This window comes from Cervus canadensis, chromosome 33 (assembly GCF_019320065.1).
Source record: "Cervus canadensis isolate Bull #8, Minnesota chromosome 33, ASM1932006v1, whole genome shotgun sequence".
NCBI classification, from domain to species: Eukaryota; Metazoa; Chordata; class Mammalia; order Artiodactyla; family Cervidae; genus Cervus; species Cervus canadensis.
Genome location: NC_057418.1, coordinates 8,878,891 through 8,902,563, shown reverse-complemented (window position 1 = coordinate 8,902,563; position 23,673 = coordinate 8,878,891). Strand labels below are relative to the sequence as shown.

The 23,673-nt window shown below is 38.2% G+C and overlaps 1 protein-coding gene across 4 annotated transcripts in view; it reads right to left on the bottom strand.

Moving 5' to 3' along the window:
* Window positions 1–221: 221 nt before the first annotated feature.
* MYB (MYB proto-oncogene, transcription factor) overlaps window positions 222–23,673 on the bottom strand; it is a 35,468-nt gene continuing 12,016 nt past the window's right edge. For 2 of the 4 annotated variants that reach the window (XM_043457318.1, XM_043457319.1), the window contains exons 7-15: window positions 23,240–23,320; window positions 22,693–22,797; window positions 21,176–21,430; window positions 18,140–18,282; window positions 17,002–17,116; window positions 16,786–16,911; window positions 15,809–15,919; window positions 12,967–13,074; window positions 222–1,542 (exon numbers count right to left, since the gene is read on the bottom strand). In XM_043457318.1, coding sequence (XP_043313253.1) covers window positions 1,426–1,542; window positions 12,967–13,074; window positions 15,809–15,919; window positions 16,786–16,911; window positions 17,002–17,116; window positions 18,140–18,282; window positions 21,176–21,430; window positions 22,693–22,797; window positions 23,240–23,320 — 1,161 coding nt within the window. In that variant the 3' untranslated portion in view covers window positions 222–1,425. Of the gene's footprint in view, window positions 1,543–12,966; window positions 13,075–15,808; window positions 15,920–16,785; window positions 16,912–17,001; window positions 17,117–18,139; window positions 18,283–19,754; window positions 20,118–21,175; window positions 21,431–22,692; window positions 22,798–23,239; window positions 23,321–23,673 lie in introns of all 4 variants that reach the window. The other 2 variants (XM_043457321.1, XM_043457320.1) reach the window with 2 other exon arrangements.

Below are 23,673 nucleotides of genomic sequence, written 5' to 3'. Positions count from 1 at the left end.
CTGGAGCCTTGACTGATGCTAGAAGATTCTGAACTAGATTCTGGAAGATTCCTCCCAGCTGTCATTCTGCACATGATCATTTGTGAACTAACTTGGCTTGCCTGTTCTTCTTTCTCCAAAGTTACAATTCTTGAATTCTTCAAGTTCAGATGGTGTGTTCACTTCATTTTCCTAAAAGTGTAACTACTGTCCACAATCAGAAGTAAGACAGAAGTCAAAAGTAAGTAAAATAAGGGCACAGCTTTATTTCACTACAAGGCAGTAAGTACACTGTCATATCAAAAGTTCAGTACCGGCCATCTTGCACCAAAGGTTCTTAAGGCAGCAACTGGCTATCGACCCCAGCTGCAAACACACAGGTTGTGTGTGGCAGTTCTGAGAGCATACACTTAAGGACTCTGGAGAATGCTGATTAAACACATAAGCCCTGAATTAAAGAACAGTCAGGCTGAACTCAAAACAAAACACAGGACATCAACAACACAGATCTCCCAATAAAGAAGTGCAATGCACCCTCTTATAAACCAACAAGAACAAAAAAAAAAGAAAACAAGAAACAACCACAAATGCAAAATCTCCCAAATAAGTTTCCCAATGTATTACAAAAGGAAAAAAGTATATATATATATGTATATATATATATATATAAAATAAAAACGTTTGACAATACTAGTGCATAGTCAATTACCTAACACCAAGTTTCTTTTCTCTCCCTCCCAAGCACTACTGCCCTTCTGATAACTAGCAGCATGTCTACAGGCTAAATCCATAGCAGCAAAACACATTTTTTTTTCATTTGGCATGTACAAAATTAAATTACTGAATAAAAATATAATTTTTTATAAAACTATTTCATACAGTAATAATTTTTAAAGCAAGCTAACAACAACAAAAAAACCCTCATAAAATGGTTTGGTACAATAAACGTACCTCCAATGTTATTGACCATAAATGAGCATTTACAATATTGATTACTTATTCCACGGAGTGAAGCCAACATTTATAGTAATGCATTGTGTTTAGTGATTGAGAAAAGTGATATTGGAGTACCTTTTTTTTGTGTTAAATTTCAAAAACCTCATCACAGAAAAAATACTGGTCTGTTGGATCCTCTTAAAATACAGATAAATCATTTTATGTTTTTTTAAAAAAAATCTCCATTAAGATACTAACCACTGACTACAATCCATGACCTAATAATTTAGGTAAAACTGTTACACTTATTAATTTTTTAAAAAATCCGTTTAGGTGGGTGAAATCTCACACGATTTCACCCATCTAAATGCACTTGGTGCTTCTCTCAACTGTTGTACCACAACAAAAATAGGCTCTTCTCCCATTCATGAAAAGTTTCATGTAGAGGAATGCTATATTCCAAGTCAACTTGAAGTGTTCTGAAAACCATAATGCTTGTCTGCAAACGTCTCACATGACCAGAGTCCGGGTTGAGAAGGCATTCACGTATTTCCGAGGCTGACCGGAAGCTGTCATCTGATCGTCTGTCTTCCCACAGGATGCGGATTCCCAAGCACCGCTACAAGGCTAACAGGGGTGGGCAGAGAGAGGGTAAGGGCAAGGTCAGAGCGCCAAGCACATGCTTTAGCCCACGGATGGGCTCCCAACCCCACCTGGCCCAGCAGAAAAAAATGCCGACCTCCAGATAGCAAGTGGGAGACACGGGGGAGCCTTTGTCAGATAAAATCTTCACTCTGACAACCAGGAATTCAGCATTCTTAAGTGATATTAATTATCAGAAATTGTTTGTCGTGAAGAGAGAAAACCCACTCCAAGCAGTATGATAAGATCCAGCTGTATCTTCATGTTTGAGTGCTTTTTGTCTATTAGCAGATTTTACAGACTCAGAGACAGGAATGAGTCCAGTCCCCCACATACCTAAGGTGAGCTGTGGGCATTGACTCTTTGAGCAAACTGGTGAATGCTTGAGCTGCCCACGGAAGCAGCTCCCATAGGTGCCAGAATTGATCAACCCTTACTAAACACAGTACATATTTTTAATCAAGTTAATTACATTTAAATGTATCAACTAAAATGGATATTGATCAATGAAATACCAATTAATTAAGTAATTTCTATTTATTAGAATAGCTTACTTTTTAAAGATGCATTGAAAGATACAGGATGGAACTAATATCTCACAGGCAGCATCCGGATCCAGATTCTTCACACACATGATCTCATTTACACAGCACAGCCACCCTGGGTGGGGGTTCATTCTCTCTTTAATTGAGCAGGAAATGGAGACTCAGAAAATGCAGATAACTTGCCCAAAGCCAATCAGTGGGGAAGCTGTGGAATGGTTTTGAACCTGTGTCTGCTTTCTGCCTAGCCCTGCTCCTACCTGCTCTCCATGTGTGCGTGTTCAGTCATGTGCGACTCTTTTTGACCCCACGGACTATAGCCCACAGGGGTCCTCTATTCCAGCAAGAATACTGTAGTGGATTGCCATTTCCTCCTCCAGAGGATCTTTCCGACCTAGGGATCTAACCCCGGTCTCCTGCGTCTCCTGCATCCTAGGCAGATTCTTTACCGCTGAGCCACCAGGGAAGCCGTCTGCCCTCCATGTCGCTTCAAACCAAACTATTTAAGATTTATGCAAGGCCTCTGCTCTTTAGAGCATTAAGTCTGCCCTACTTAGCTCCCAAGAGTACTGAAGATGCTTACAAAATGAATATAAATGAACAGGATTTAAAACATAGATAAGGGTGGGTCACCAAGAAATGTGGAAAAAATAAACAATACAAAGAGCTGAGATTTGGATTCAAAATACTTGCCGTGAACTATAATGCACCAACAAGATGTAAATCTCAAAACTAACTCTGAGCTCTCTAGCAGTCAATGCAAAGAGAAACACAGAAACACAAGCAGTTGTAAGATTTGCTGTCCATAAGCTCAAAAGTAAGTCAGTGGTTTAGAAAAAGCACAGCTATTCCTAGTATTTATATCCAAGTGGGATGTTTCTCATGGACAGAAGAACAAGAAAAGAAAAGGCCTCTGCTCTTTAGAGCCTCAAGTGTCCCTCAGAACAGTGGTCCCTGACCTTTTTGGCACCAGGGATCGGTTTCATGGAAGACAATTTTTCCATGGACCAAGGGCGGGAGGATGGTTTCGGGATAACTCAAGCACATTACATTTACTGTGCACTTTACTTCTATTATTATTACAACAGCTCCACCTCAGATCATCAAGCATGAGATCCCGGAGGTAGAGACCCCTGCTTTAGAGACGAAACGAGCCCCTGACGCCGGTGAAGGGATGGCAGGCAGATGAAAGGTCTGTGGCGTCACAGCCAGAAGAAGAGGAGGTAGGACGCCCAGGAACAGCCAGGGCCATGCTCTGGGCAGAGGGCATGAATAGGCAGGATTGAGATCAACAGGTGGTAAAGAGGGTAACCCAGGTGGCAAAATAACATGAAAGAGTCAGGAAGCTGCAATTTGTACATTGCTTGTGGGAGGGACAGGGAGACAGAGAGGAAGGAATAAGAGGATTAAACATGAGTACCACTCATGTTTCTAAGTATTTTGCATGTATCATCTCATTTAGTTCTCACAAACACCTGTGGATTAGGCATGGCTCATTACCTTTGTTTTACAGAGCAGGCAATTTTACAGGAAGAGAGAAGTGGGCAACATCCTTAAAGTCATCCAGCTAAGAAGTGATGAAGTAGGAGTGTGAATCCAGGCTCTAATGAGTATGTATAAGTTGCTGCTTCGGAAATGTGTGGTCCGGTCAGCAGGGCCTCAGAATGCAGGAAGAAACACTGAGATGAGGTGTTAAGGTCATCAGACTATTTAACAGAGAGGTAGGATAATTCTGAACGAATATGGTGTTTGTGTGGTGATGGGACTTCTTTGCCTAGGGTCTGGAACAAGGTTTCAGTGGCATATGATTTACAGTGCCATGTTTCTAACTTGTAAACTTTCACAGGACACAAACTAGATTTCCCAGTTTCTGCCCAATCTGTTGTGCCAGCTCACTGCCAACGTAAAAGCACCATCCAAGTTTACACATGTTTACTCTCAAGGCTCAGAGGCTGAATACATGACTTGAAATACTACATAAGCAAGATTGATTATAATATTTTCCTGGAACTGTGAATCACAAAACGACAGGACAAAGATGACATCTGTTCTGGGCTGACTTCTGCCACTGAGTCACATTTAATGTTTTCTAAATAAAATCACCAGGGTAGTTTAAGCATTCTATGATACAGTTCTGAATAAATGGTGTTTCTGTAGTTTGACTCATTGGAAAAGACCCTGATGCTGGGAAAGACTGAAGGCAAAAGAAGGGGGCAACAGAGGATGAGATGGTTAGATAGCATCTCTGACTCAATGGACATGAATTTGTGCAAACTCCAGGAGACAGTGAAGGACAGAGGAGCCTGGTGTGCTGCCGTCAATGGGGTTGCAAAAGAGTTGAACATGCCTTAGTGACTAAACAACACTGAACTCTAGTTTGAAGGAAGTGGATGAAATATACATATCTCTCTGGTGTAAATCTGTCCATTCAAATCCCATATTTTAGTTTAGTTGATTGCTCACATGTTGTTGCTAACATTTTTCAGTGCAGCACTGGAATACCAAAATGACACAAGAAACCCAATTAACAAAATAAAATTTAATGGAATCATTGTAATTATTGAGCTTGTGTTTGTAGTAACACACACAGAACATATATGATAATGTGACATATAAGAATGTGCCATCGTAACATATGACAACGTGAGACAAAATAACAATATGACATATAATAACTGCCATTGGAGAGTGGATAATCAAAGATGATGGCTGTCCACCACGAGTACTATGCAGGGCTTAGAATCAATGATGAACACAGAACAAAGTACACTGATAATAAAATCAGATGACTAAAGAAGATGCAGAATATTTTAATACTAATCTTATATATAAACATAAAATAAAGATACACACAAAACTAAAAAACGTATGTTTTGAAAGAATACAGACAAACAAATAAGAGGGAAAGGAGAAAAAAGTGAAAATGGAGGTAAAAGTGAGGAGCAAGGAAGAGAGGATGGTTTATGTTTTTCTCTAGCTAAGAATTTTTCTACTTAGCTATGCTTCAATTAATACAAAATAAGTTTCTATATTAAATGAAATTAAGTATCTTAAAGTACCATATAGTACAAGAATCTTATGCTTGCTTTTGGACTTTCCAGGTTGGCTGTGTGGTAAAGAATCTGCCTGCCAATGCAGGAGACCCAGGTTCAATCCTTGGGTTGGGAAGATCCCCTGGAGATGGAAATGGCAACCCACTCCAGTTTCTTGCCTGGGAAATCCAGTGGACAGAGAAGCCTGGCAGGCTACAGTCCATGGGGTGGCAAAGAGTTGGATACGACTTAGCGACTAAATAAAAACATGCTTGCTTTTACAATGTCTCTTAGTAAAAGTCAAGTTCTGACACTTGACAATATGATACTTAACTCAGAATTCCCAATGTCTGTTCAGGAGACTCTAAAACAATTATCACCCCCGAGTATATTTTCAACTTGAGCGTCGTGTTTTGTTGGCTCTCTCAGATGGCTCATCATTTTATTCATGTTTGGCTTTTCCTCCAGGACCAGATATTTAAAACAAGATCAATACAAAGAATGTACCCTATATTTTAAATTAATTTTTTGAAAAAAATTCAATCAGCCTCTCCCAAGTAGAAATGAAATTTATGAAGAAATATATCAAGTTAACTGAAATATCCAGATTTCAGAAAGCAGCGCATTTCAGGGACACCCAAGTCCTGAGGCTCATAGCAGAGAGCGGACAAGATGACTTGGAACACCTAAATCTCCCAGTAGACAGACAGCAGGGCACAGTACCCACTTTGTGCAAGAAAAACAGACCGGAACAAAAAGGAGAGCATTGAGAGGACAGCTCCTTTTCTGCATCTTGAAAGTATAAAGCTAATACTTTTTACAACCAAGAATGGAAAAACTGGTCAGAGCAGTCACATACCTACTTCACGAAAGCAAAGTAAGAGCAGAAGGTCAAGTACTGGGTAAGAAAAGAAATGTTGACGTCCACCAGCCGAAAGGGCAGCTGCCTCTTCTTGTAATTTCTTTCTCCCTCCTTACCTTGAAGCCTTAGGGTCCTAGGCCAACTTTTCAAGCAGACAGAATAGTTTAACAAAGGAAGATTTAAATGTCTTCATGCTAGAAGGATTTTTTTTTTTAAATACTGTCAAGTAGATCCTTGTGTATCTTCCTTATTCCCTCTCCATAAAGGTTAGTTTCACTTACACTGAAGAATTGGTGAGAATTTCTGCACATGAATCCTTGTTAAATGACTAACCCATGGGGCTGTTGCAGACATGTCACGCTACCCTAATTCATTTCAAAGTTAATAATCCTGCCACACATCCTCCTCCTCTTGCCCGCAAGTCATCTCACTTATCCATGATGTATCTTTGACCGCCCCTGGGCAGAGATGAACTGTAAACAGGCTGTCAGAGCTCTAACTGGGATATCCTGCTGAAGCACTTTAAATAAATACTCTGATCCTCGGCAGAAAACAGAAGAAATCAAATGAGACAAAACCATGTCCACAGGTGATTTTCTGTCGGAATTAGATTATCTTCATATTTTTCACTAAGAATATGAATGGTTTTTTTCATCACGCTGAACAAGAACCACTATTGTTGTGACATTCATAGAGCAACTTCACACAGTAACTGCTGATATCAACAGCCTTGGCAGGGTATGTGTTGTACAATTTACAGAGCTCATAAGAAACCTATGGAAGTCATAAAAGAATGATTTTGTAAAACCAAAGCAACTTATGAGATGGTTTTACATTTCTCTGTTTCAGTTTTTAAAATAATAGCAGACATAGATGGTGTCCAAAAGACTTAAGAATTATGTGATTATTCCATTTAATCTATCCATAGAAAAGACTTTTAAAGTGAAAGTGAAGTGAAAGTCATTCAGTCGTGTCTGACTCTTTGAGACTCCATGGACTATACAGTCCATGGAATTCTCTAGGCCAGAATATTGGAGTGGACAACCTTTCCCTTCTCCAGGGGATCTTTCCAACCCAGGGATCGAACCCAGGTCTCCTGCCTTGCAGGAGGATTCTTTACCAACTGAGCTATCATGGAAGCCCAGAACTAAAATTCTAAAAATCAGAACTCAAAGAGGCATCTTTTAAAATGTATTTGTTATAAGAGATAACGTAGAAATCTTTAGTTGTATCTTGAAAGTCAAGAATAAACCTGAGATGAAGGGTCACTGAGGTAAGGTTAGTTGTTATCAAACTTTTCCTGTGCATAAATGCTGCACAAAACAATCAAATGTGCCCAACTTCAGGATTGATAACTTTTCATAGAAAAGAGCCCTAAAAGTTAAGGGATCAAAGTTGCAGATGGTGCTGGGGGGTGCCCCATCCACCAGTGCTTCCACATGCCACCCAGACCTAAGTTAACAATTACTATGAAGAATGGTCTTTCTCCAAATTTGGAGTTTGTCCCCAGTGTCTCTAGGGATATTTTCATCTTACTTGTTGATAGATTCCCCAACAGTTTTAATCACATAACCTCAGGTGTCACAGTTTTTTGGAAGAAAACCTCTTTCCTTAGTAACGTATTGGTTTTAACTATTAAGATTAAAGCAAGTGCCAATTAAAGCAATTATACCTCTGTTGGTCCAAGGAAAATCCAATATCACAGTGTTTACCAAACCCAACCAAACAAAAAAAATCCAGGTCTTGTACTCTCTGGGGTAAGGCACTCTGAATTTGAGCTCAACTTTCCCTCCTCACTCATTTAGCCTTTCCAGTTCATCCCAAAACTATACATGGCAAAGTTATTTTATAAGATATATTGAAAGAAGGCTGCTGAAATATTACTAACAGCTATATGAAACCTTGCCAGGGCAAGTGGAAAAAAAGTGACCCAAGGGAGAACTAAGTGAACACAGAGGTATCCAGGGAAGCAGGTCAACAACAGCATACCAACACTAAGAAATGCCCGGAAAGATCTATGTCACATGGAGACGGACTGTTTCTAAGTCTGTTGACATGCCAACACAGGCAGCAGAAAAATGAGAAGACCAGTAAATCAGTTGTTTGATCTCCATAATACCGAAGAGATCTGACTACCTTTTTTTCAGGAATCAGTTGAATCAGCAATCTCTTTTGGTGACCCACTGACACAGTTCTGCCAGAGTGGAAGAAGGAAGGAGAAAGAACATGTGGGAAGAAATGACGCCCCTCAGTGCAAGCGGACTTGGCTGCTGCTGAAGCCTCCCTGCGTACGTTTCTAAGGACAGGGACCATCTAAAAGAGGCCCCACCAATGCACGCTGGTGGGAGTGCTGTCATTCTGAAAGTAATATTATATCCATTTGATCTTCACAGCAACCCTGTATGATAAATGGAGGACAAACTATAGTCCCCAGTATACCGATGAGCATTTTCGTTTGAAGAAGTTCATGAATTAAAAACATGCAACTGGAAACTGATGAAGTCTGGATCAGAACCCAGGTGCCTGTTGTGTGCATGCTAGTGTATCACACTTCTTAGCCATGCCGATCAAGCAAAAAGGGTTTGCCTCATTCTTTGAAAAATTCATAAACAATTCATACTAAAGTTAGGAGCAATCCAAAGCACATGGAACTGGAAAAGTGAGTTTCAGCTGCTTGCAATAATACTGTAAGATTCTTTGATGCTGCGCAAATGTGTTTAAGTATGAATAGCTTGAGAAATTTACTTAAATTAAACTCACTTTTAAAAAAGTAAGGCGAAGACAAGCCAAGTCAGGAAATTAAAATTTAAGGCTGTCACTCTGTGGTTACAAAAAAGAGGAAAGAGAGCGAGTAAAAAGCATATGAACACATCTTTTACATTTGGGTTTTAAACAGGAATAAAAGCAAATTATAATTTAAGAGAAAAATACACAAGTTCAGAGGCTTTTAACTTAAGTGTAGTTTCAGATCTACCAATGAAAATGTCTACCTTAGGGAATGTTTATTTGGCAAAATGTTATTTATTTCAAAATGTAAAGCAAATCAAAAGCACAGGCAATTCTCTTCTCCTTACTGAGGGAGTTCTGTGCACGGCGCGCGTGTGTGTGTGTGTGTGTGTGTGTGTGTGTGTGTGTGTGTGTCTGTCTGTCTGTCTGTCTGTCTGTCTGCTAGTCTTGGCCCCTTTCAGAGTAACTTTCAAATAGCAGGATCCAGAAGGGTTCCACAGTGAACCTGCCTTTTCCATCCCAAACTGCAAGTTTTCTAAGCTGAGTATCTATTTCCTCATTCGTGATCATTTTATAACCTTCTAGACTATTCTCTACCACCATACAACATGGAGAAACTGGCACAATGATCTGAAAAGCTCACGTATTCTGAGCTACCTGAAAGACACAAATATCAAAAAAGTCTCAGAATATTTTTATTATGAGTCCTGTCCCTGTTTGTTTTTAAAGTTAAGGCAACTAAAAAAAAAGAAGAAATCCAACTATACTATTATGCAGCTGCTGCAAATTCCTTTTTAAAAAAGATCAAGCATAAATAATTTCAAAAACAAATATAACATTGTTTGTGCATAATGGCTTATACTTGCCTCTAAACATTATAGCTTATGGACTAGGGGATACATGGAAAGCTCAAGCTATTAAAATTCTTTGCTTCTCAATGACAATCCATATAACAAATGGGCATACCTAGCAGCCTGAGTTTGGTCTCTACATACCCTTTCCCACTAAAAGATCATGGCACTTGGGGAAATGGCTGGTTCCAAGCAGAGAGGAAGGAAATGTAGCTATTACATGTATTCGTGTCTAAGCAGGGCTTCCCAGGTGGCGCTAGTGATAAAGAACCCTCCTGCCAATGCAAGAGACATAAGAGACACAGGTTCAATCCCTGGGTCAGGAAGATCCCCTGGAAGAGGGCCTTGCAACCCATTCCAGTATTCTTGCCTGGAGAATCCCACAGACAGAGAAGACTGGCAGGATACAGTCCATGAGGTCACAAAGAGTCGAACATGGCTGAAGTGACTTATGGCATATGCATTTACATGTGCATTAGAATCTGAACTATAAAATCCCAATATTTGGGACCTCAAAACAATAACTGCTCTGCTTAAAGTGTTGTGGGTGTGATTAAGTCAGGAACCATTAACACTGAAATGACAGAACACAGAATTGCAGGGTTGGTGTAGTTGTCAATAAACTTCTCTTGTACCAAAGCAAGTGTATTTAGTCAGTTAGATGGACAATCATCTGCAGTATTCAACTGACAAACATTTCATATTTTAGAAGTATCAGAATTTTAAAATATTTTAGGAGTCAAATTTAGTTGTTTTAATTAAATGTACTCTAACGAAATGTCTAGGTTGTTTGGATAAAATCCCATTTAAATTGATACGTTTATTAAAAGTACAAATTATAAAATTTCTAGACTATATAAAGTACTCAAGTTGAATGGCCAAGTCAGTTAACAAATGCACAATATATTCAACAGTACCATGGCATGAAAAATCTGTTCAATTAGGTCAAATTGAATTATCAATGGAAATACATGATAAATCATAATGGTTTTAACAAAAAGATTACTAAATTGTTTAAAAATCTATATAAATATTAATGAGCCAGGTTTATATGAAATATAGGCAATATATGCTTAAATATTTAGAATGAATGACCTGATGCATTTTCTAATATTTATCACAAAAACTTGAAACTTTTTAGAAATCATATATTTCTATGGTACTAGAAGCTAGGTTTCCATGACACAAAATGAAGGAGATACTTGGTAGGTGCCATTCACTCTTAAAATGAATTAGTTATCTATTATAGCAAGTTATTAAAACATATTTGAGTGGTGTACATCAGTAAAACCATATAGTGTACATGAAAGCATTGACTCCAAAATCAGCTTGTGGTGTCAATTATTTAGGTGGGTGGAGTTGACAACTGTTACCTTCACCATTTGATGTATGTAGGTGGCTTAATCTCAGTATACAATGATAGAATCTGAAGAGTACCAAATATGACTCATTGATATGCTAGAAAATACAGATTAATAAAAACAGAGCAACTACTTAATACTGAGCTTCAAGGATGAGCAATATCGGATTGGCCAAGAAGTTTGCTTAGAAGATGTTATGGAAAAATCTGAATAAACCTTTTGGCCAACCCAATAGTCTCATTAAATAAAATATAATGATAATAAAGTTCCATATTGATTATTTTTTTAATTCAATAGCATTAAAACATTTAAGGTAAGAATTAGCCAACCTATTTTTATAAACACTGATATTGTTGGCAACTTTTATATAATACATATTTGATATCTGTACTGTGTTTGGCTTAATATATTTTATCTTTGCATAAAAGTTTAGATTTAGGTTTTGCTGAACACTATCTGGTTAGGCCAAAAGCTTTAGGATTTAGTTTTAGGGAAAGAACTTAGGGTTCTTCAACTTTAGGGGTTTTCAACTTCATAATGATAACTGTCCCCAAATATATTTACATGTTGCAATTTAGCACTTAGAATGCACTTTTTCTTACTACTATAAGTCAGATCCTAGCCTAGGTTACAAAATTACATAAAACTTAATTAATTAAAAGCTTAATAATAAAGCTTAATTAATGCACTAATAGCACTAGCCAAATCCTATCCTCTGGAAACCCAGGGCCAAAAAATTCATGGAGGAAGAAGGCAAGAAAAACAAAGAAAAAAAGCGTTTTCATTCTGGATCTAGGAGCAGCTCTAGGTAAAATTTTGTAATGGGTGACCTTTGCTTTCTTCTAATCTCCTTTCTGGGTTCCCCCTTATGCAGAGTTTGTTCTTTTCCTCATCTCCCCATTCTGTGCCATATTCTGAGTCTTCTTCACACTTCTACCCAGGTCTGATCAACTCAGGAAAGACTCTGGATCCCCTCAAGGACTGTCTTTCCCTAGACCACACTCTAGTCAATGGTCACCTTTCATCAAAGCAGTAGGATCAGTCCAAGGAGAGCAATCTGATGGAATTAAGACACAAAGTGTGCCTACAGCCCTTCTAGCTGTATTTGCACTTCTTAAAAAGAATGCTAAGTATCACAAATGCTTTAAAGGGTGTAGTTTTAAGATTCTCCTAATTTGGAGAGTGCAGGCCGACCACAGTGACAAGAAAGCCCATTCCGGAACAGGACACTCTTTCAGATCACACCGTCTCATACTGTGCCTTCCCTCACAGGACAAATATGACTTTTCACTTCTGAATCCAGGTTCTCTATGTGCTCCAGGGTTTATGGTTTTTCCCTCAGCGTGGCAAGGGGGAGATGAAGGGGGCTGCTTTGCAGGTGGCTGGGTACTGTGTTATTTAATGCTGGGAACCACTGTAAATAATTTAAGGGAGCAAATTTGCATTCTTATTTACATTTGGTTCAGGATTAATTTGGAATTTGTTGTATTTCATCAACATACACCTACTTCAGAAAAAGGGAAATCTCTTTTGATATTAAAACCCGAGAGCAGATGTTCAACCAGAGATTAGCCACATAACACTGACAGTTGACTTTCTCATTCTGATAGTCAAATATGTTGTAATTCTTTTCTAGCTATCTAATTTCAAACTTCATTGAAAATCTAAATAAGGTCTGAGCTTTGATGGCTTAGTGAGGGAATAGAAAAAGTAAAAATTTTGAAACTAAAAGTAAACTATACCAATTATTTAAGAAAACCTTTAAAAGCAGAAGAAAGAGATACTGTCACATGTGATTAACAATCTTAGTCTCAGTCACAGTAAGAAATGCTTCACTTCATCATTCTTTGGAAGCTTGCTCTAATAAAAAAATTTTCAGTGAGTCTCATATGAGTGGCAACAAGGAATCTTAGGAGTCTTTTAGACATTGGGAATTATTTAAAAGCATCACTGCACTACATCTAAAATGTTTTTTTTAAAAGAAAGTTTTATAGTGAATGACTTTTTAGATACCAATGCTGGAATAGTAATTACCTGCAAGGGACTTGCCAGGGACCTGTTTTTAGGTACTGTAAATGCTTTGAGAACATTGTCTTCATCTTCTGATACTGGCGTCATTAAAACGGAACTTGTAAGAATATTCTAAAGGGAAAGAGAATAATTTGAAATTGAAATGAGGTAGGATAATAAGGGGACTGACAGAATTCTAACACTTGAAAGAGTAGATTACTATGAGTTGACACGCATTAGCAGGAAAAAAATGCAGGTATCTGCCAGAAATTCTCTGCCCAATGAGCTAAATGGAGAACTCAATTCTGCACTAACCCTAATCCCACTGGGGCAAACATCACTAAAACAAAAAGCTTTGAGGTCCCACACAGTTCCAGGAATGAGGCAGGGCACTCAAAAACATCTGCTAAATGAGTTGATAAAGACACATCTTTAAAATGAAAGATTTACTAAGCTCTGGTGAGAGAACTGTTCATTTCATATAATGGTAAGAAATTTTTTCAAGTTACAGATTAAATGGTAGTATAGTTTAAAGGTGAAAAGAATGGAATTTAGAACCAAAGTTCTAACCCAGAACCACCCCTTATAAGCTATACAATCTTAAGCAGTGACTAAGCTTCCTCATGCCTCAGTTTCCCTGCTAGTATAATGGAAATGACAATGTTACCAGCCTTGTAGGGCGCTTGTGAGGGTTAGATATCTGAGTTAATGCATCTAAAGCTCTGAGAATATTAATCACCACTCTGTACACACTGAGTAAATATTAGCAATTGCTATTACCTCTGATTCTTCATAAGAGAAAAGGGTAATCATTCACAAATTACAAACTTTTAAAATAATGGTTAACTAAGAGGAAAACAGAAAAGGAAAACAAAACAACTACTACCAAGCTATGAAAAGACACAGAAAACATTTAAGAGCATATTACTAAGTGAAAGAAGCTAGTCAGGAAGCTTCATACTGTATGATTTCAACTATATAATATTATGGCAGATGCAAAATTATAGAGACCAAAAAGATCAGTGGGTGCCAGAAGTTGAGGGGGAGAGCAGGACAGAACACAGAGGACCTTCGGGGCTGTGAAACTACGCCCTATTATACTATAACGGTGGATAAATGTCAGTATAAATGTGTCCAAATACATAGAGTGTATAACACCAAGAGTGAACTCTGGGGTAAACTGTGGGTTTAGGGTGACGATGTGTCAATGTGGGCTCATCAGTTGTAACAAATGTAACCCCCTGGTGGGTGATGTTGCCAAGGGGGAGGCTGTGCATATGTGAGGGTGAGGATACCTGGAAAATCTCTGTTATCTTTTGCTCAACTTTGCTACTAACTTAAGACTGCTCTGAAAAATAGTCTGTTTTAAAAAATGGTCATAACCAAAGCAACGCAACATTGTGTATGATAAAGGGCATTTACTACATACACTATGATTAGCACTATGCCCGATACAAAGAGTCTGACAGGACTGAGCATGCACGCACACACAGATGCTACATAAAACCAAACAGGAGACAACTTACCAAGGAGGAAATACAGGTATCCCCTGCTATTCAAAAGTTCACTTCACACCACTTCACTCTGATGAAAGCCCTACATTAGTATTTATTTTCATGAACGGCTAACCAATAGAAATCCAAAGAGAATTTTTGCTCTTGTTTTGCAGCCAACTATTACAGAGGCAGCTCACACCCTGAGCAGTGAGTGGCGCACCCCGTTCCCTCCCAGGCGGTCCTCTCAGCATCTCAGCATCAGGTGCCACAGTTTAGAACTGGTATGAGCATCTTCCTCTCAATTTACTTATTTTCATTCATTTTTGACTGAAGCATAGTTGCTTTAAAATATTGTATTAGTTTCTGGTGTACAACATGTACAACACGATATTTTTATACATTACACATCATACACAGTTATTATAAAATACTATCTTTCTCATGCTACACATTGAAAGCGAAAAATGAAAGTGCTAGTCACTCAGTCATGTCCGACTCTTAGTGACCCCGTGGACTGTAGCCTGCCAGGCTCCTCTGTCCATGGGATTCTCCAGCTGCTATACATTATATCCCTGTAATATTTATTTTATACCTGGGAGCCTGTACCTCTTAAACCTCTTCACCTATTTCATCCTTCTCCCCACCCCTTTTCCCTCAGTACACTAGCTTGTACTCTGCATCTGTGAGTCTGTTTTTATTTGTTTCTTTGTTTTGTTTTCTAAAATTCGATTTACTTTTTGCACCTGTTAGTAAGATAAGTCCTAAGGTAAACCACTTCTTTGCTTTATGGTGGCTCAGTGGTAAAGAATCCGCATGCCATGCAGGAGACCTGGGTTCGGTCCCTGGGTTGGGAAGATCCCTTGGAGAAGGAAATGGCAACCCACTCCAGTATTCTTGGCTGGGAAATCCCATGGATAGAGGAGCCTGGTGGACTAAAGTCCATGTGGTCACCAGAGTCGGACATGACTTTGTGACTAAACCACCACCAAAGGTTTCACAGGAATGCTCTACTTTCAGATCGCAGGAGAAACTTGTACTACTTTTAGAAGAAAGACAAGTAAATTAAAAGATAATGTAAAAATTAGCATTGTTTTCATGGAAATATGTATTTACATGCCATAGATTTTGTTAAGTAGCCAGGACTCTCAACTCATGAGTGAATAAACAACAAACAAGTTTGCAGTAGAACAGAATCTATTTCCAACACGTGGACAAAATCTCACTGTATGTTCAACACTGATGACCATAAGAAAATAATGTGAAGAATACTGAGAAGTATGATGCACGAAAGAGTGCCGAAACCACAGTGGCCCCACGTGCCACACACAGAATTCTGTGAGCCAGCATCTTACAACACGGGGTGTACTTACTGGCACGTCTGCCACAGGCGACGCCTGCGTGAACAGCTGAGTGCTCAGACTCTCCCCTTCCCAGTGGTTTGAGCAGAAGAAGTTCCCTGCTTTATCGGTTGGAGATTCCACCTAAAAGCAAACAGGAAGCGCTTTGTTCTCTCTAGAGCTAGAACGTCCCCAGAAACAGTTACACTCAAGAGTCAGTATCAGTAAGATGAAAAAAGTCTGAGGGTCTAATGGGGAACATGGTGACTATAGCTGATAACACAATATTGTAGAGTTGAAATTTGCTAAGAGAGTAGAACTTAAATGTCATCACTGGAAAAAAGGTAAATATGTGAGGTAACAGATATGTTAATTAACTCAATGGGGGAGAATCCTTTCACAAAGTACGTGTATATCAAAACACCACATTGTACACTTTAAATGTCTTATAATTTTGTCAATTATATCTCAGTAAAGCTGAAGAAAAAGTCAATCTCTGGCCAATCTCTCAACCTCTTATCCTCATATGAAAATAAATTCAAAAGGCCCGGTATCTAACCTGCTGGAAATGCTTCCTGACACCAAGCTAAAACTTTGATCTTGGCAAGTGAGATTCCCTTTCTTTTACACTATGAATTAAAGAAACCATTATTTTATTAGTTTCAACTCTCCATGATAGCCAACAATTAAACATCTATGTATCAGTCAGTCATCTATCCATCTCTATATCAGTGATTTTAAAAAGTACAATACAAAGCGGCTTCCTTCTCTTTCCTCTATCCTTTCTAGCATCTTTTCTGTTCAAACAGGAAGGAAATAGAAGTGGCTTGGCTTCCCAATTACAAGGTGGCATGCATATGCTGCCAAGCCTGGCGGTACCTCTTAAGAGCATCTCATATGAAAATATTGCATGAAACATGATGTTCCACAGTGCCCACACCAGACACGTCAAGCTGCCCACAAGGAACAAGGGGAGCAGGGTTGTTCTTTTCAAAGGATCCCATGTTTACCTCTTGTTTGATCTTCTTCAGTAAAGGTTGCCCATTTTCTTGAAACTCAGCAACAATCCCAGATTCATCAGATTCCTGTTTGATCACATCCTGTAGGTCTTCTACTAGATGAGACGGTGTCTGAGGCTGAAGGAAAGATTGGGTACATTTGCATCAGAGGAAATTTTCTATCTGTATTAATAAACCAACTAACCCAAGAAATTTACTAGAACTTACTAGCATCTTCAGGGGACCATATTTAATTTCTTGAGCTGTGAGTGCATGTTTAAATGGTGTAGGAGTTCTTGGAGAGCTTTCTAGAATTGACCTTTTGATAGCTGGAGTTCTGAAGCTTTAAAAAGAAAACAAGAATTGGTTCAATATGAAAGATCATATGTCCCTTATGTTTCTCTACCTATTAAATGTAATATTCTTCTACTAAATACAATAAACTCTTATTGATATAGAATAGGGTCTGCTGATGGATCATGTATGTATTATTAAGGAAAAGATAATATGTCTATCATGTATTTCCAAATATTTCAAAATATCATACCCCAAAACTAAGAGCATTAAAATATTTCTCATCTTTCTTTAATCATTCTGAAAATACATGTAGTGACTCTAAACCTTTAAAATGAGCATAAGCATTATGAAGATCTGATGTCATTTACAAATCAACTTTATCTATTCATTATCTTTAACTATTCACAACAGAAAACATGCTAACCTTTGAAAACTAGAAGGTTTTTAAAACTGTTTTTAAAATGTATTTATGGTATCAGAAATAATAAAATTGCATTTTTTAAAGGTTTATTATAATTTATATTGATGTTCTCTGGCATTTCTTTGAATTGGTTAAGCCTTTACTGAATATAAACAATGGCTTAATCATTCCTTGACTTTTAATCATATACTTTTCCTGGGGATGGCAAAACAGGTCCAATCTATAGATAAATTTCAGAAAGAAAAAATAAGATTAAAAAATATAAACTAAGTAAAGAACCATACTCATTCCAAAGTTTATAATTAGAGAGGAAAGGATGTTGAAAATCTTGTTTTCAATGAAAAAGACTTACTGAATAAACAGAAAAACTGAATGGAAAAGTTATATTAAACCTTCCTCTAGATATATAGGAAACTGTGAAGTGAACTAACTACAAAAGATAGTTTATTCTCCCCCACTTCCACCTCTAGGTAGCTCTAACATGCCCAGGACAGATATATTCAATGTGGAAATACACATGATTATGAACATAAAAGTGGATCAGTAAATTATGCACATATAAGTAGATCAGACACTTGGGGACTATTTTCTATTAATTAACTATAAGTAAATAAAACAAATAATTTTTTTCTTGAAACAACGACTTACATAGTATTTTCCTTTTGAATTTTCACAGTCTGGTCTCTATGAAATGGAGTTGTAACAGTCAATTTGTGACCATTTAGTGGGGTGGAAGTTAAAGAAGGCATTTCCAAGTCTAAGTTTTCATGGTTATTGGAAGTGTTTAAGAACTAAATACGAGAAGAAAGAAAAAAATACTTAAGTTAAACAGTGATTCTTTACTCAGCCCAATTTAAAAATCAATGTTAACAAGTAGGTATGTTTTACTGACCCACTATATGAAATAATGATGTTAACAAGCACATAGCGTTTTATTTCAATTTAGCACCCAAGATTTGGAATACAATTTGCAAAAAAACTTCCAAAATCCTAAGAAAACATTCTCAATAAATGACACTTGTCATTAAGGAGAATGAGATGCACTTTTTATTAATGCTAAAAGTGTTGAAGTGACTTCTTTTGGAAAGTAATCGTTTTTCTTTCATACTTTTTTTTCTCTTTAGTCATCTAGGAAACATCATTGTATAAAATTGACATTATGTAGAAAATTCTTAAGTGATAACCTGTATCTCTCAAAACACTGATGTTCTGGGAAAGTAATAGGTGTTCCTCAAATGGTTTTAAGGTAAAACAAATTTGGAAAACATATTGTAATCTCTTGGAAATTCACAATGCACATTAGTGTATTAAAAACTTTGAGAGATCCTGCAGTAAAGAAACTGCCTTAATTTTGTTCAATTCAGTGTTTCCCAAACTTATATACCTGTATATTTAGGTATTTTTCTGGAATATCATTAAAGTCTTACAGAACTAATATACTCCAGAACAGAATCTGGAAAATACAAATGAAAAATAAGATCAGTTTTTTAGTGGGCATATCATTTGCTCACACTTAGAGTTGTTCTTAAAACAGACTCAACAGACATAACTGGAAAAATGTTTTAAAGTGCCAAATTAACTTCAAATGTTTACATAGTTAAGGAACACAATCTTTGATAAGAATTATAATTTCTATGCCTTAAAAATGTATATGAAACAAGAACATTAATTGGCCAAAAAAATGTGCTAATAAAATATTATGGCATGACTCAGAAGAGCCAATGTTGGGAAAGTGAAATTAAAACGTACATTATTTTTCTTAAGCATTTGTTCCTCATTTTCTTCCAAAATTTTTTCACTTGAAGATGGATTGGAACCTTTAAATTTTCTAGTTGCACTTCAAATGTTATCTAAACATTTGGTCCCCTCCTCCCCTGGGTCAGTGAATCATGTAATAATAAGTGAACAAAGAGACAGAAAATCTGTTAAAGTTTTTAAAGGGAGGGAAGGGATGGGAGACAATGAAGAGATAGAAATGTTAAACTCCAGTGTGGAAGGAAATAAATGCACATTCCATGCAACTAACCATCCTTCAAATCACCAGAAAGTCAGAGAGAGAACTATGACAAAATCATCAGTCAGTCTACAGACAGCCTAAACTCTCGGAGGCAGTATGACTTAGCAGCAGCTAGAGGCAACGATGGAACGAAATCAGTGAAGACAACAGTAATTAGTCATTTGTTCCAAAGGATTAGTTTCTAGATTATTAAGGCTCAGGTGTCTGTTGAAAATTAGTAACAGCTGTGCAGAAATTGCGCTCTACCTGCGAGGGGGAGAATGGTAGGCTTTTGACAGGGGAACGCTTGGGAGTTGAACTGCTGACGTCAGCAAGTACCAAGGAACTAGAGTGTCCAGAGGCTAAGGGGCTGGCCTGGCCCCGCTTTTTTTGAAGGATGACCCGTGGAATTGTGCTGGGCCTCGCAGGAGGGAAGGGCTTGGGCAGGTCAAGTGAACCCTCACTCAACTTGCGTCTGCTCGCCCTTGCGCTAGGCTCTCCTGCAGGTCTATTCACACTGCCTTCTCTCTGCTGAAGCTGGAGGGCTTTGCCTGCATCGTGTTGGCTAGGTGAAAAATCTGCTTCTTCAAAGAATTCAAAACTGCTGAGATCACCCCACGATGAAGCATCCTGAAACAATGTGGGAGGCACAGAACTTTGAGAGAGTGTGTGCGTGGTGTGTGCCATCACCTGAAACACAGCACTGAGAAAGATGCTGAATGCAAAGAAAACACCTGGCCCCCTTGCTAGACTTCCTGTGAAACAGCCTGGAGATTGAAACAGTTGTTCTGGCACAGAGCATGGTGTGTCCCACATGCTGCCTCGAGGCTGGCCCTCCCGGGCGCTGCAGGGAGCTCCCAGTACTCTATCATTTGCATGCAGTTCAAAGCAAAAAGAAAACCTCTTGGGTGGCACATCTTGGCAATGTTCATCCTCTGTCTGATGGGGATGCAGTAAATGTGTTTTAATCAACTGGGAAACAAAGAAAACGAATTGTCAGCTTTTCTGATGCTGAATTCAAGTTTGTTTCACCGGAGATGGTTTGTGTCAGTGAGCTAGTTGGGACCAGTAATCAGTAATCAATGTTTGTGGAGAAAGCCATGTACCACCAGAGAACTTATTACCACTTCAAATACATTGGAAGATTGCTTTAAGTTCTAAATATTTCTTAAGTGAAGTGAAGTGAAGTCGCTCAGTCGTGTCCAACTCTTTGCGACCCCATGGACCGTAGCCCATCAGGCTCCTCTGTCCATGGGATTTCTCCAGGCAAGAATATTGGAGTGGGTTGCCATTTCCTTCTCCAAAATATTTCTTAACGTAATTCTTAATGAGCTATCCAAAAGCAAAGCACAGTTCTAGGAAAACACAAAGGAATAAACAAAGTTTAAAAAAAAAGAGTTTAAAATAATCCAAATATTCCTATAGCCCAAGCTCTACTTAAAGGTCACTGACTTTACTATTTTTATAAAAATACATTTTGAAGGAAATGTGTGAAAAGCTACCTTTTATGCGGGTAGCCTAAGAAACCAGATATTGAAGAAACACACGAAAACTAAAGTCACACTTACACGTTTACATTACTATATGCTAATAACACAATATTCGCTACAGAAAATGGCCACGATTTGAGAAGTGGGTTTCCTAATTCCTCTTCCCAAAACATTAACTTGCTTAAAAATTCTACTTACAGAATCTATAAATTGAAGTGTTTCTGCAAATTCTAAGAGGTTCTTAACATTGTCCAGGATGGTGCCTTGGTGGACGATCATGCACCTGGCAGGAGAGGCGCTTTCTTCAGGTAGGGAGCCGGGATCCGCGGGCAGAGATGGAGTGGAGTGGTGCTCTTCCAAACAGGAAACAGGTGCACTGTCTCCATGAGGTCTGGTGTGGTCGCCAATGGTGGTGCTGTGCCAGCCGGTGTAGTTGCATGTGTGGTTCTGTGTCTAAGGAGGGGGGTGGGGGAATAAAGAAAGAGCGGGGAGAAGAAAGGGAGAAGGAACTTAGCAATGAAGTTGCATAAGGTATCAGATGCTGTTAGAGGAAAGATAAAAGCCATTGCATCATCCAGAACTTGCGCCTATGAAACAGTTGTCAAGATGTTTCCTTTTATCAATGCAAGACCCCACTTTTTAGTAGTGGTATATAGGCTGTCATCTATGGATGACCTTCATTGTCATCATTTTGTTAAAATTGCAAACAGAGGGACTCTGTTACAAGGAACAACTCTCACGTGGACTGTCTTAAAGATCTACTTGAACATAATTTCCAAAAGGACCATGAATGTTTGTTAGGAATTAAGTGGGCTATTCTTCTCACCCTAATCTACACAAGGGCTGGAAGGAAGATTCAAAAGTTAGAGTTTCTTTTATCTGCGTATATCCTTGTGGCTTCTATTCCTTTTTAATGCTACAGATTGCACCGATGCAGTAAAGAGCTGCCAAATCAACGTGGTTACAAAAGCAGAAGAGCAAATTAACAGAAGTCTCCTTTCAGCATGACCACGCAACAGGAGAAATTGCAAAACATTAACTAAAGTTAAAAAGTGGTCGAACTATCAAAGGCACATAATCATTTTATTATTTAACCAAAAAGAAATCTACTCCTGAGGATACCTACTGGGTATCGTATCTTTTATTCTCTTTGTTGGTTAACTACATATGTTACAAAGTACAAGCTGCTTTCCCAGTTTGCCGTCCAGTCACTAGAAAAGATGTCAAAGTTCAATAATGGTCCACATGGCTTTTGTGCATGCAAACAAAAGAGGGTCACTTATTTATGGAGAGATTTGATATATACATATACATATATTTTACATGGATATACTGGGCATACACCAAATCATGTTTGAAATGATAAAAATGAAAATCTAGCTTAAGAAAAATAATAGAAAAAAACTCAATGAATAGGCACCAGACACACAGCTTTGTAAAAAAAAATTGCAAATGTTCAGTTTTTTCTCTGCTACTCACTAAACTGATTACAGTCCTTCTGAAGAAAAAATAAATTGAGTAAGAGACTCACAAATGGATATTGAGTTTCTATGGCAACACAAAAGGACGACTTCCAAGTTAGTCAACACATATTGTGATACCGATATAGGGAGTCTTGATTAGTGTGATAGTTAGAGATAAAGGAAAAGATATAGAAGAACCCTGGGGTCAACCCATTATCCACCGCTCTGATCAAGCACGCAGAGACAGCTTACTGGAAGAGCCTGCTGTCCTTTGAGTTCATTCTCAGTTGACATTAGAAGCAACTCTAACTCCTTTATTCGCTTTTCTTTCTCAGGGTCTTCATCATTATAGTGTCTCTGAAATGAAAAGTTAAGCAAGAAAAAAAACACAAAGGCCTGGTTGGTAGCTGTAAATACAATGGTCATGGCCTGCGGTTCACAAGGGACCACACAGAACCCTAAGAACCCTGGCATGGAACCAACGCCAACCGAATCTGGCCACTATAGAAATCTCTGTGAGTGTCATCCCAGACATAAGGGAGCGATGCGAAACGTGAGGCTCAAGGAGATGCTGACAGAGGGGTTGTTTCAATTTCTAACATCAGAGAACCAGAGGTTCCGATGCTAATTCAATCAGGAAGTATAGGCTGCTGGCCAGAACTCCGCCCGTCTTTTCACCGTCCCGCATTTTTTTAACTTCAGTGGATCAGGTGGAAATAAGTGTTTGGATGAAAGAACCAGAGCGGTGCCTTGAGCAACTAATGAGCTTCTTTATGAAATGATCTTACAGTGGGCTTACCTGAATAGCCGCAGCAGCTGGCTGAGGGACATTGACTATATTTACATGTAATGCTACAGGATATGGGACGTGACTGGAGACCTACGTCAAAAATGAAAACAAAGGCCGAGTCATTCATGGTTACATGCTTCAGGGGACTTGGTGGCTTCCTCAAGTTTCATGCTAAGACTAAGGAAAAAAAAGCACTTTTCTGATAAAATTCACAAAGCAAAATAAATAAAATCCAACTCTAATTTGAAATTTTAGCACAACATTTAATAATATTAAAGCAACACAGTGAAACAAATTTAAAATGTTCATCAATTCTGACAGGAAGTAATCAGGAAGAAAAATATAATCTAAAATACATTCATGAGTGTATGAAAGAAGTTTTGATGCCAAAAACAGCTGCCACTAGCTGTTTATAAATAAAAATATTTTTCTGTGAATTATAA